Genomic DNA, 14,524 nt, shown 5'->3' with positions numbered 1-14,524 from the left:
ACATCTGTTGTTCCCAGAGTTGTTAAGGTTAGTCATTCTGACAGGTGTGAGGTGATATCTCATTGTGGTTTTGATAAGCCATTTTTTAATACACGTTCTAGAATTTTACTAAGAATCAATCATCTGTTTTTCAGTTTCCAGAATTCACCATCTAGAATGTCACCCTTTGAAAATGTGGACATTTGCTGTATTGTGAGTTCTTCAGATTATGTAAAGGGGACAAAATTTCACTTACATAATACTCCTGATTTCTAGAATACCATGTGTCCAGGGGCTGAACTCATTTAAAATGCTAAGGATCCTGTCATTTCAAATGCCAAGGATCCTAAAATACTGTTTTAGTTGATCATTAATGAATTTATAACTAACCTAACCTCACTCCTCATTTTACATCATTTCTTCATGTTCCAAGCTTTAGCTATTTATATACGTTTCCATACCGTTAAAATAATAATATAATTAGCATTATTACAGAAGATATCTTATGTACCTAGATCACTCATGAGAATCAACTTTAAAATTACAGCAAATAATAGTAGAATTTAGTAAAGTGGGAGGAAAGCAACATGTAAAAATAAATATCCTTTATATATATAAACACTAAGTTAAAGATGTAATTAAAGAAAAGACTCCATAGCAACAAAACAGATAAAATGCCTAGGAATAACCTTAACAAGAATGTGCAAGATCTGTATGAATTTTAAAATGCTACCCACATAAAAGAAAACTTGAACAAATGGAAAGTAACATCGTGTTCTTGGATAGAGAGAATATATAATGATGTCACTTTTCCAAAGTTGTCTATAAATTTAATATGATCTGTAGAAAAATATTGGCAGGAGTTTTTAAAATTAAACAGGCTTATTTTAAGTTTACAGGGAGAAATAAAAGAGGATTGAAAGGAAAATCCTGGAAAAGTAACAAAGAGAAGCTGACCCAGCCAGCTTGAAAAATGTGTTATAGGGGCTCCTGGCCAGCTCAGTCCGTAGAGCATGTGACTCTTGATCTCGGGGTTGTAAGTGTGAGCCCCACACTGGACGTAGAGATTACTTTATTTTTTTTTTCATTTTTTTTTCAACGTTTATTTATTTTTGGGACAGAGAGAGACAGAGCATGAACGGGGGAGGGGCAGAGAGAGAGGGAGACACAGAATCGGAAACAGGCTCCAGGCTCCGAGCCATCAGCCCAGAGCCCGACGCGGGGCTCGAACTCACGGACCGCGAGATCGTGACCTGGCTGAAGTCGGACGCTTAACCGACTGCGCCACCCAGGCGCCCCAAAGATTACTTTAAAATAAAAATCTAGGGGCCCCTGGGGGGCTCAGTGGGTTAAGTGTCTGACTTCAGCTCAGGTCATGATCTCACAGTTCATGGGTTCGAGCCTCACATCAGGATCTCCGCTGTCAGCTCCGAGCCTGCTTTGGATCCTCTGTCTCCCTCTCTCTCTCTGCCCTTCCCCCTTTAACACTCTCTCAAAATAAATAAATAAACATTAAAAAATAATACAATTAAAATCTTAAAAAAAAAAAAAGAAAAAAATATTATAAAGCGACAATAATTCAAGCTGTGGGTGATGTCCTGTGTGTGAACAACTCTATGGAACAGAACAGAAACGAAAAGAGACCCAAATACATGTAGAAATTTTGTATTGATAAAGGTTTGCATTATTGAATTCATTAATTGCTTTTTAAAATGTTTATTTATTTTGAGAGAGACAGAGACAGAGAGCGAGCGGGGTAGGGGCAGAGAGAGAGGGAGACAGAGAATTCCCAAGCAGGCCCTGCAGCTGTCAGCACAGAGCCTGATGCGGGGCTCGAGCTCATGAACCAGGACATCATGACCTGAGCCGAAATCAAGAGTTGGATGCTTCACCAACTGAGACATCCAGGCGCCCCAAGAATATGCGTTATTTAATGAGTGGTGTTGGTGCAACTGAATCAACACCTAGGGGGAAAATGTTGGGTCCATACCGCATACCCTTCAGCCAAATCAGTCCCGTATAGATGAATATCCAATCATAATTAATGTAAAATACTAGAAGCTATCTACACTTCAGGGCACAACAATGCTGAAGTAAAAGAACGGATGGGGCACCTGGGTGGCTCAGTCGGTTGAGCGTCCGACTTTGGCTCAGGTCATGATCTCACAGTCCATGAGTTCGAGCCCCGCGTCAGGCTCTGTGCTGACGGCTCAGAGCCTGGAGCCCATTTCAGATTCTGTGTCTCCCTCTCTCTCTGCCCCTCCCCTATTCATACTCTGTCTCTCTCTGTCTCAAAAATAAATAAACGTTAAAAAAAATTAAAAAAAAAAAAGAACGGAAAAAGGCATACCACGCAAACATAAACCGAAAAGAAAATTATGTGAAGTAGATATAGTAGACTTCAAGGCAAAAAGCATTACTAGAAATAAAGAAGGGCACTTCATATCAATAACTCCAACTTACCAGGAAGCTGTAAATTTGTATATATTTAATAACAGTCTCAAATGACGTACAGCAACAGAGCTATAAGGAAAAAATAGACGAATTTATAGTCATAAGAGGAGACCGAACTCACCTCACTGTAAACAGCAAAGCTAAACTGATAGAGAGTATCTCTTTCAGAATCAGTAGACCCCCCCCCCCAAAAAAAAATCAGTAAGGTAGAAAAAAACTTAAATAATACGAGGATCAAATGGAATTCAGCAAGCACGTATAGTCCACTATACCTAACGACTGCAAATTACAAATTATTTTCAAGCACACTTGGGACATTTTATTACTATTATTTTTAATGTCTATTTGGGAGAGAGAGAGAGAGAGAGAGAGCATAAGCAGGGGAGGGGCAGAGAGAGAACGGGGGACAGAGGAGCAGAAGCAGGCTCCATGCTGACAGCGGTGAGCCCGATGCCGGGCTCGAACTCACCAGCTGTGGGATCATGACCTGAGCCGAAGTCACACATGAGATCGTGATGTGAGCTGAAGTCAGACGCTCAACTGACTGAGCCACCCAGGTGCCCTGCAGTTGGAACGTTTAAAAAAACGACGGTATTGTGCTGTAGAACAGATTTCAATGGATTGAACGTATACACAGCATGTTTCCTGCTGTCATTGCAGGTAAGCTAGAAATCAGTAACAAGGTAACTATAAATTCTGTTTTACAAATTAGGAAATAGCTTCGGTTTCGCATCCGACTTTTCAGCTCAGCTCAGGTGTTGATCTCACGGTTCTTGGCATTGAGCTCCATCGGGCTCTTCACTGACGGCGTGGAGCCTGCTTGGGATTCTCTCTCCCTCTCTCTCTACCCCTCCCCCGCACTCTCTGTCTGTCTCTGTCTCAAAATAGATAAATGAACAAAAATAAAATCTTGGAAAAAAACACCCAATTATAATTGGAGTTAGAGGATAATTTGAACTGAATGATAATAAAAATAGTACATGCCAAAATTTACAGGATGCGGCTGAAGCTATGCTTTACCAAGGAAATGTATACTAAATGCATACATTAGGAAAAAAGAAAAGCTGACGATGGGTGAGCCTCGTGTTATCTCAAAAACCTAGAAGTAAATTAAACCCAAAGAAAGTAGAAGAAAGAAAGTGTGCGTGCAGAATGTCGGGAAGGACATATACTCAGAATAATAGAAGTTTTTAATCTCCTGGGGTGGGATTTTGAATTAATTTCACTTTTCTATATTGTTGAAATAAGCTACAACAAACAAAGCCATTTTCACGTTAGGAAAGAAAGTAGTAGAGGAAAACACAGGATAATCTTTTTGTTGTTGTTGTTGTTGTTGTTTTTTTTAATTTTTTTTTTCAACGTTTATTTATTTTTGGGACAGAGAGAGACAGAGCATGAACGGGCGAGGGGCAGAGAGAGAGGGAGACACAGAATGGGAAACAGGCTCCAGGCTCTGAGCCATCAGCCCAGAGCCCGACGCGGGGCTCGAACTCACGGACCGGGAGATCGTGACCTGGCTGAAGACGGACGCTTAACCGACTGCGCCACCCAGGGCGCCCCTTGTTGTTGTTTTTTAAGTAAGCTCTACACCCAGCGTGGGGCTTGAACTCACGACCCTGAGATCAAGACTTGCGCGCTCTTTGTTGTTTTTTAAGTAAGCTCTACACCCAGCGTGGGGCTTGAACTCACGACCCTGAGATCAAGACTTGCGCGCTCTGTAGACTGAGCCAGCTGGGTGCCCTGGTTTTTTGTTTTTTGTGGGGTTTTTTGCATACGTATATTTTTTTAATTTAATTTTTTATTTTTTAAAATTTACATCCAAATTAGCGTATAGTGCAACAATGATTTCAGGAGTAGATTCCTTAGTGCCCCTTCCCCATTTAGCCCATCCCCCCTCCCACAACCCCTCCCGTAACCCTCAGTTTGTTCTCCATATTTATGAGTCTCTTCTGTTTTGTCCCCCTCCCTGTTTTTATATTACTTTTGTTTCCCTTCCCTTATGTTCGTCTGTTGTGTCTCTTAAAGTCCTCATATGAGTGAGGTCATAGGATATTTGTCTTTCTCTGACTAATTTTGCTTAGCATAATACCCTCCAGTTCCATCCACATAGTTGCAAATGGCAAGATTTTGTTCTTTTTGACTGCCGAGTAATACTCCATTGTATAGATATACCACATCTCCTTTATCCATTCATCCATCGATGGACATTTGGGCTCTGTCCATCCTTTGGCTATTGTTGATAGCGCTGCTATAAACATGGGGATGCATGTGTCCCTTTGAAACAGCACACCGTATCCCTTGGATAAATACCTAGTAATGCAATGGCTGGGTCGTAGGGTAGTTCTATTTGGTTTTTTGAGGAACCTCCATACTGTTTTCCAGAGTGGCTGCACCAGCTTGCATTCCCACCCTGGGTGTTGTTTTTATAAAATAATCTAGACTCTTGTAGCGACATACCAGAAGCCATATAAGCAGAAAGACTGGTACGCTCCACCTCATGCCTGAACATTTTCTAAATGGTTAAAAATGCTGTTAAGAACAACAAAGACTGACAGTCAACTGGGAAAATTATTTATAACTCATCACAAATGTCTAATTGCTTTCATACAAAAAAGGAAAGAAAGAAAACAATAAGCCTTCACATAAATCACTACGAAAAAAATGAATGGTAATTTAAAAGAGGCAAAGGCTACAAGGATTCACAGAAAACGAAAAAGGAAATACAAATGAACGCTAAGCTTTTCAGAAGACATTTAGCTAAGGGCGCCTGGCTGGCTCAGTTGAAGAGCATGTGACCCTTGATCTCAAGATCCTGAGTTCAAGCCCCACATTGGACACAGAGCTTACTTAAAAAAAAGAAAAAAAAAATCAGCCTCACTCTTCATAAAAGAGGTAGATGGACATTAAAGTTGTTCTGAGATAGATCCCATTTCAATCACGGAATTAGCAAAAACAGCTCTTCTGTTAACCATGACCTGTTTGGGGGTGGGGGGGGCGGGGGAGACCTTGTCGTTTCATTTATTGCTAACGGTACTACAAATTGCTTTAATCTTTCTGGACGGTAATTTGGCAATATTTAGCAAAACTTAAAATGCACACATCTTTGGAGGCAGCAGTTCCATATATGAGTATTTATTGCACATGTACAAAATGGTGGATAGACCAGGCTATTAACTGCAGCACTGTTTGCAACAGCAAAAAACTGAGCACAATCTGAATATCTCTCCACGAGGGTCTGGTTGGAGAAGTTATGGCGAATCCCTACCATGGGGGGGATTTCCTAAAGAAGAAGAGGGGGAGAGAGAAGGAAAAGAAAAATGAGATAGTTGTATATGCATTATATTAATAATTATTATATATTATAATATATTATATTATATATTATATGTATTATATATTATAATATATTATAATAATATATATAACTAGCTGGAGGAGAGGGCCCCTAGAGAAGGGAACTAAGCTGCCAAGGAATGAGATAAGAGGGAGACTTAACGTTTGACTCTACATCCTTTTGTACCTTTTGAATTCTGAGCAGGTGCATGGATTAGCTATTCAAAAGCAAGTATTTTTGAACTCCAGGTATATAAAATTTTGTGTTCTGATGTTTGTCTCATAACTATTTTCATATAGCATATCACATAGAATTAATATAATATTAATGGTTCCTACGAGCATTCTCCCCCTTCCGTGATAAATAATGATCTTTCCTTGTGGCTTCCTGCCTTACTGGTGCTCTCGGTCTGCCTAGAACGCCATACCTCCCCTGCTGTCTCCTCGCCTGCACATCCAGGGGATTCATCCTAAGAGTTGGGGTTCAAAGGCCATCAGCCTTACCCTGTTCTCTCAGGCATTGTCGCTTAGACAGTACTTTGTACACCTGGGGAACAGAGACTTTTTTTTTGATGGTAATTGTCTGCATATTAGTTTCTCCTCCCCAATGAAAAGAGGTCTTCTCATCTCTGTTAACCAATTCCTCTGGCGCCCCCAGATCTTCCCAGCTGGTAGGTAGAAGGGAAGTCACATCAACAGTGAAACTCAGAGTCCACAGTTCCCAAGTTCCTATGCGCACCTCAGGGGGGTCCACGCGCACGTCAGCCCGTTCCAGGGAAGAGGTTGGTGGTCTCATACGTGTTCCTGCAGTTCTGAAGTGCTTGGTTCAGACCCACCAGACTCTCTGTATGCAGACTGAGCAGGACTGAATTCCAGCTCTACCATTTACTGGCTATGTAATATAGGGCTTTCTTTTCTTTTTCTTCCTTCCTTCCCTTCTTTCTTTCTTTTCTTCCTTCCTTCCTTCCTTCCTTCCTTCCTTCCTTCCTTCCTTTTTTTCAAAGTTTATTTATTTTGAAAGAGAGAGAGAGAGAGAGAAAGTGAGCGTGTGCAAGTGGGGGTAGGGGCAGAGAGAGAGAGAGAGAGGAGAGAGAGAACTCCAAGCAGGCTCTGCACTGTCAGCACAAAGCCTAACTCGGGGCTCGATTTTACAAATCGTGAGATCATGACCTGAGCTGAAATTAAGAGTAGGACTGACTGAGCCACCCAGGCGCCCCAGGGCTTTCTTTCAGGGAGGCTGACTGTGCCTCACTTTCTTCCAATGTTAAATGAGGACAATGAGAGTACCTGCCTTGAGGTTGTGGCCAGATGTAAGGGAGTTGATTTTGCAAAATGCTTAGGACAGTGCCTAGCACATAGTGAGCACTATATAAACGTTAGTTGTTATGGTTCTCCTTACCAAGTGCTTCTAAGTGCGGACCCGATTTTTCCCACGGCATAACGGAGACAATGTTATAATTTATGATAATTCCTTGCTAGGCGATAACAGGAAAATTTCCAAAATTGGCTGCCCATCTGCACGTATCCTCTTTAGGGTGGCCCCCTCCCTCTAATAGAGCCAGCATTCCCTTCACCATTTTGAGGGGTCTTCCAGCATATTGGAGTCTGGACCAACCCCATAAAGACCAGAGCAGGGAAAACTTTCAATTTCTTCTCTAATCCGTGGTCTATTTCTCCTTCCGTCCAGGAGCTACCTTTTCCTACGATGGCTGACAATGGGACTTTCAACTACTTTCGGGGCCTCCCCTATATACCCAACTGTACTATCCCATCAAAATAAAGGTCTCACATCAGTGAATTTTCTAGACTTGAATCATCCAATCAATCCTGATCAATTCTTTGTTATAGCTGTTTTAGGGTCATTTCCATGAGGACAAGGACTCTGCCTGCCTTGTACATGACTGTATTCCCAGTGCCTGGAGGTAATAGGGACTCCATAAACATTTGCTCATGAATGAATTCTTCCTTTGAAAAAAGAAGTTCAGGCCTGCATACTCTTCTCTCAGTTTTCTAGGTCCTAGCTTCTCATCACTTATCAGAATTACACAAAGCAAGAATGAGCTTAAGTCCATAATTTAAAAATAAATATTTCACAAAAGTAAATATAGCCTACAGAGTTGCAACTATGCCTACAAGAGGGATGGCTCTTTGTGCTTTCATACACATTATGAACTCTGCTTTTTACTAAATGGTCTACTAAGGTAATTCTCCAACACAATTAAACAAAAATAAGATTCAGATTTTAAAAGACAGCTTTTTTGGTGCTTACCTTACCCACTAAGATTTTCATTCATTTTATTTATTTTTTAAATATTTATTTATTAAGAAATCTCTACACCCAACATGGGACTCAAACTCATAACCCCAAGATCAAGAGTCACATGCTCTTCTGACTTAGCCAGCCAGATGTCCCAGATTTTCATGTATTTTTAAAAACACTGATTGAGCACCTACTTTGTGACAGGCACTACAGTACATTATTACATTTTAGAAATACAGCAACGAACCAGATAGACACACAGTCCCTACCTTGAACTTCCAGTCTTTTAAGACAATTAAACAATTAACCAAGTGTGATGAGTCCTTAACATAGGGGAAGTATTCTAAGGACTAGAGGTCTGGCTGCAGTTGAGAGAGGGCAGGTCTGCATTGATCGTTTTTGTATTTTGAGATTCCAACTTAAGATTTTGTTTGTAAATTTGGCTCTGCTACTACAGAAGGTTTGAAAATTACTGCTATATATTTAATCTGAATTTCATCCTGAAAGCCTATTATGTGAATGAATGGATGAATGAATAAAGAGACATTGCATTTATAGTTACAACCCTATAAGCATTACTATCCTCCTTTTAAAACATTTTTTCTTCAGGGGCACCTGGATGGCTCAGTTGGTTAAGCATCTGACTGTGGCTCAAGTCATGATCTCACAGTTCATGAGTTTGAGCCCCTTGTCGGGCTCTGCTTCAAATTCTGTGTCTCTCTCTCTGCCCCTCCCCTGCTTGTGTGTGTTTTCTCTCTCTCTCTCTCTCTCTCTCTCTCTCTCTCTCTCTCTCTCAAAAATAAATAAACACTTAATAAAACATGGCAACAGAATTGTAAAAACAACAACAACCAATAAAACTTTTTTTTTTCAGTTTATTTGTTTGAGAGACTGAGAATGGGGCAGAGAGAGGAAAGAGAGAATCCCAAGCAGGCTCCTCTCAGCAGGAGCTGGGATGCAGGGCTCAATCTCACAAACTGCAAGGTTGTGACCTGAGCCGAAATCAAGAGTTGCAGGCTTAACTGAGACATCCAGGCACCCCACTATCCTCCTTTTACACATGAGAAAATACTGTTCGCACAATTACTCTCCAAAATCTTTTCCCCCCAACTGTATTGAGGAGTAACTAACAAATATTTTTGTATATATTTAAAGTGATGATTTGATATACATGCATGTATATCTATCATAAACATATACACATGATGATTATAAATACATATACATTGTGGAATGATTACCAAGATCAAGATAATGAACACATGCTTCACATAGTTGACTCACATAGTTAATTCTTTGTGTGTGTGCGTGTGTGTATGTGTATGTGTGTGTAGTGGGAATGCTTAAGATCTACTCTCCACAACTTTCAAATAAATATACGATACCATATCATCAACTACAGTTATCATGCTGTACATTAGATCCTTGGAATTTATTCCTTTTATTAGAAAGTTTGCACCATTTAACCTACATTTCCCCATCGTCCCCTCACCCCATCACCAAAGTCATATGACAATTAAATTGCAAAGCCTCATTCCTAATCTCTGTAATCTGTACCACTCCACAGTGCCTACACCCAAAAAGGAATAAATCTTTACTTCCCAGAGAAGAGAGGCTGCTAGTAAAGTATTGCAAGGCTTTGCCTTAGCTTTATCCAATATGTAATGTGTGTTTTTTTTTAAGAAAGAAATATATGGCATGCTAATAAAAGACAAAAATCACATTATCATCCCAATGAACACACATAAAAAAAGCATTTGGAAAAAATCCAACATCCATTCATGATAAAAAACCCTCAACACCACAATAGAAGGGAACTTTCTTAACCTGATAAAGGGCCATCTATGAAGAGCTTACAGCTAACATCATAATGAAAAAAGCCATTGCTTTTCCTCCTAAAATCACAACAAGACAGGGATGTGTGCCCTCAAAACTTTTATTCAACATTGTACTGGAAGTTACAGCCATTAGAAATGAAGATATAGCATGCTTATAATTAAGATATAGCTTTGTAAATGGACGATAGAATTTGACGAATCTGATTCAAAATTACTGCCACAGGCTGTTTAAGGGAGTAAGCATGATATGTAAATTAAAGCCAAAATTGTGTTTGGGTTGAAAAGCCAACAGGAAGATACAAAATTCTGCAAAAGTATGACCAGATACCTACTGTGTGCCATGCACCGGAATCCTTCCTGGGTGATTTAAATCCAGATCAAAAAATGTCTAGGCTAGACTAAGGCAAGTTTTCCTGCGATCTTTAAACTGCTTGGGCACTTATTAAGAATTCTCTAATTCGATTGTGTTAATTCTTCAGGACCGAAGGTGTGTATACTTTGATTCTTCATGGTTTCCAATCATTGTCACGAGCTCAATATCCTTCTGTTGGATGACTGCTTTGCCCCTGCTACCTGAACCGAACTACATGGAAGCTAAGGAAGCTTATCCAAACACGTGAACAGCGCGTTTCAGGAAGACCGTGCCCCGCACGGTGCCTACACCAGCCTGAAATTCTAACAACTCTCCCAAGTTTGGGAAGGCGGCCGAGTTTTCTGAAACTCCTTCTCTGAGCATGAGCGGAAGTCACCCTTTGAGCAACCTGCGGGTTTTTTAAATAATAGGTACCATATAAAGAAGCAATCCGTTACGTTCTCTTTTTTCCGTTGCACCCACAAGTGACCAGGTGACAAATTTGTCTTCGTTACAAGAAAATAAAGACCGCACTCAAAGAAGTCCGAAGGCAGCCCAACAGCCCATCTTCCCACAGTAAAGATGGCGGCCCCCTGAGTGTAAACTGCAGGCAGTACCACTTCCGCGTTTCTCTGGCGCCCTCGTCCAAGATGGCGGACGAGGCTACCCGGCGTGTGGTGTCTGAGATCCCGGTGCTGAAGACTAACGCCGGACCTCGAGATCGTGAGTTGTGGGTGCAGCGACTCAAAGAGGAATATCAGTCTCTTATCCGGGTTAGTTGTGCTTCTGCGGCCGACCGCGTCGCCGAAGGGTTGCGGGTAATCGGGTGTCCTTGGGAATACGCTCCGTGTGGAAGCCGCTTCCGGTTATAAAGTTTAAGTCCCAAATTCAGAGAAACTGGACGATTGTGGGGCTGGGGGGGGGGGGGGGGGGCTTAGGAAGGTATGGTGGGGAGGGGGCAAAGGAAACTCATTTTGGGAGCCCAGGCGGGGCCAAAGCAGCAGTTGTCTTAGGGATACGCCTCCCCGGAAGGTGACGTGTCCCTCCTGGATGGAGGGGAGGCAGTCAAAAGGTGTCCCCCTCCTGGATGGAGGGGAGGCAGTCAAAAGGGATTCCTGGGGCTCCAAGTCCCTGGCTCATCGCTCTGCTCCTTCCTTCACTCTTCCTGAGGGAGGCACAGGCTAAGGCTGAAAATTCAGGCGTTAGTTGCCAAGAGTTGAGGAGTGAAGCTCACAGTCAGGAATGAGCTATCTTCCCGGCTCATCTCCCTTCTGTGGAAAAGGAAGAAAGTTTGTCTTCCTTGCCGTGGCCTCTGTTTCAAAGGGCAGCAGCACGTTATTCGCTAAGAAACAAACAAACAAACAAACAAACACCCACCACATTTATTGTAACCTAGCACCTAGGAACGGGATCCAAAGCCGAATAAGCTGGAGCCTGCTGAGATGGATAGAAACAAATCATTACAATTCGTTAAGGGGCGGCAGAGGGGGAGGGAAAGATCGCTAGGATGTTTTGAGAGCAGAAGGTGAGACACCTAATCCAGCTTGGGTCTTGTCCGGGAGGGCTTCCTCGAAGAGGCAGTGCTTGAGCTGAGCCTGAAAGGGTAAACATAATCTGATCAACATGAGGATAAGAGAAAGATGTTGACGGGAAAAGAAACAGCATGAGCAAAAGCATAGAAGCTAGAAAGGGCACGATGCCTATGAAGAAACATAGAAATGGAAGCAGTTCAGAGTTGCTAAAGCGTCAAGTGTATGGCGGGGAATGGTAGACAAGGCTTGAGAGATCGGCTTGGGCTCTTGAAATTTCTGTTGTAGGCACTGGGTTACCTTTACGGTATTTTAAGCCGAGGGATGGCATGGTCAGATTGGGGTTAGGTCAGTCACAATGGCAGTGGAGAGGAAAATGGAATTGAAAGAGATGAGATTGAAGGGAGGAAGCAAATTTAGGAGGCTGTCATTAATCCAGGCGAAAGAAAGGTGATGATCTAAGCCGGATGGGTATAGTTAGGATAGAGAGAAGAGGTAGATTCGAAGAACCTTCAAAGGGTAAAATCAGCAGGACATCGTGAAGGTCTGGGGAGAGGAGAGGAGAGGGAAGGTCAAGGATGATTCCCAGGGTTTGGTTTGCATGACTGAGTGAATGCGGTCATCGAAATTGGTGCAGTGGAGAAATGGTCTGAAGGACCAGGGGGAAATGCTGAGTTTGAGGTGCCTGTGAAGGGAAAGTAAACATTTCAACTTACAGGGGCACCTGGGTGGTTCAGTTGGTTAAGCTTCTGACTCAGGTCACGATCTCATGATTCATGGGATGCAGTCCGAGTCAGGCTCTGCGCTGTTGGCGAGGAGCCTGCTTGGGATTTTCTCTCTCTCTCTCTCTCTCTCTCTCTCTCTCTCTGCCTTTATCTCTCCTCCTCCCCCACTTGTGTGCATGCTCTCTCAAAATAAATGAGCTTTAAAAAAAAAAAAGTTGGGTACACACTAAGAAAGTAACCACACACTTTTCTGTTGAGGGAAGAGGACTGCCCTTGGCCTCAACTCCCTCCTCAAAGACCTCATTCTCTGCTTTTAGTATGTGGAGAACAACAAGAATGCCGACAATGATTGGTTCCGACTGGAGTCCAACAAGGAAGGGACTCGGTAGGCAGACCCTCTTGGTCGTTTGGGGGGTGGGAATCTTACATGGCTTGAGCACTTTAATGTCCCAGAGCCCACTGCCAGGCCTTCCCTGCCTCCTGTTAGCTGTCTCCCGCCCACAGTCCAGAGTGCCCCAGTTCCCATCCCATGAGTCTCCCAGGCTGATCACCTAAGCCAAGAAGATGTTATTTGAGCATGAGAAGAATGGGCAGATTGGACTGAGGTTTGGTCTTTGTTACAGGTGGTTTGGAAAATGCTGGTACATCCATGACCTGCTCAAATATGAGTTTGACATTGAGTTTGACGTAAGTCTGATGGAATGGGAAATATGGAAGTTAGTGGAAGGGGAGGGATTAGGTGGCTGTTAACAAGCTAACCTTTCTTGGAGGAACCAGAGAAAACTTTCAAAATGGGAGGGAAACGCTAAGGATTGGAGCAAGCAGAGAGGACAGCTACTCCTCTCCATGTCCAGCATCCCTGCGTCGGCATGCTGCTTGGGGGGTTTGTCGCACATTTCAGTTCAACCAAGAGATACGTGTGATTAGATTAGTTCCTTTCTATCCCGATGCTTGTGTCATTAAGGCCTTATATTTCCTCCAGATTCCTATCACATACCCCACTACTGCTCCAGAAATTGCAGTCCCTGAACTGGATGGAAAAACAGCAAAGATGTACAGGTAGGACTCAAAAGGAGATGGGAAAAGGTCTAAGAGGCCTTAGGGAAGACCTCTGGGAGACAACAATTGTCCTAGCGCCTAGAAGGCCTCCAGGCTCCCCTCTACCGCACCTGGGCAAAGTACTCAGCTAACCTTGGGCCTAATTCTGATCACTGGCTATCATCTTGTGCTTCCAAGAGGCTGCTATGCTTTATGGTAAACCTTGCATGTCAACACCTGCTTCCTCCTGTCCCTCTCATAGGGGTGGCAAAATATGCCTGACTGATCACTTTAAGCCTTTGTGGGCCAGGAACGTGCCCAAGTTTGGACTAGCTCATCTCATGGCTCTGGGGGTAAGTTTGGGATATTTGGCATATTAGGGGAGGGAGAGGAATTAGGCACTGAGCAATGTAAGAAAAGTAACTGAGAGTAAACAGGGAATAACAGTGTTTTCCGTGGGCACGCTCATAAAAATCTGTCTAGGAAGGAGCTTCTGATGGGACAAGAGGCACTGACTCGGTGGTGGTAATCTCACAGGGTCTCCCTTGTGTTGCAGCTGGGTCCATGGCTGGCAGTGGAAATCCCCGATCTGATTCAGAAGGGCGTGATTCAGCATAAAGAGAAAGGCAACCCATGAAGGATCAAGCCACTGAGGCAGGACAGAGGGACCTTTGACGGGCTATGTTCTGTTCCTGTTTCTGTGCCTCACTCCTACTCATCCACCTGCTTCCCCCACCCCCCCCCCCAAGCCCCTCCACCCATAATTGTTACTAAGTAGCCGCATCGGGCATTGCTGAAAAAAATAAACAACACAATCGCCACTGAATTTCTAAGGCTACACAGGGAGGGGAAAGACGGGGGCTTTGGAAAACCAAGGCAAGTCATATCCCTTCCCCAGGTGGAACAATGTGAGATCCAGGAAGGATGGGAAGCAGGCTGGAAAGTGGGTGCAGAGTCTTTTTGGTCTCTGGAGATAACTCATCAATAAAAGCTGCTTCCTCTGATGACCCGTGGTT

General features: G+C 43.0%; 1 protein-coding gene and 1 long non-coding RNA gene across 2 annotated transcripts; both read left to right on the top strand.

Moving 5' to 3' along the window:
- On the top strand, positions 1–7,564 carry LOC115504812. Its single transcript, XR_003965830.1, has 2 exons — positions 1–192; positions 7,454–7,564. It is a non-coding gene; the product is annotated as an uncharacterized LOC115504812 (long non-coding RNA).
- A 2,816-nt stretch (positions 7,565–10,380) lies between these two features.
- On the top strand, positions 10,381–14,512 carry UFC1 (ubiquitin-fold modifier conjugating enzyme 1). The gene is made up of 6 exons (XM_030302021.2): positions 10,381–10,989; positions 12,788–12,855; positions 13,094–13,157; positions 13,453–13,529; positions 13,771–13,861; positions 14,065–14,512. The coding sequence occupies exons 1-6, from the start codon at positions 10,867–10,869 to the stop codon at positions 14,143–14,145; spliced, it is 504 nt and encodes a 167-aa protein (XP_030157881.1). The 5' UTR covers positions 10,381–10,866; the 3' UTR covers positions 14,146–14,512.
- Positions 14,513–14,524: the final 12 nt, after the last annotated feature.

The sequence above is a fragment of the Lynx canadensis genome, chromosome F1, assembly GCF_007474595.2.
Source record: "Lynx canadensis isolate LIC74 chromosome F1, mLynCan4.pri.v2, whole genome shotgun sequence".
NCBI lineage: Eukaryota > Metazoa > Chordata > Mammalia > Carnivora > Felidae > Lynx > Lynx canadensis.
This window is presented reverse-complemented; position numbering and strand designations above follow the sequence as displayed.

Coding starts and splice junctions, on each gene's coding strand:
- UFC1 (XM_030302021.2), top strand. CDS start 10,867: ATGGCGGACGAGGCTACCCGGCGTGTGGTGTCTGAGATCCCGGTGCTG. Junction 12,856..13,093: donor TCCAACAAGGAAGGGACTCG/GTAGGCAGACCC, acceptor TCTTTGTTACAG/GTGGTTTGGAAAATGCTGGT. Junction 13,158..13,452: donor AGTTTGACATTGAGTTTGAC/GTAAGTCTGATG, acceptor TATTTCCTCCAG/ATTCCTATCACATACCCCAC.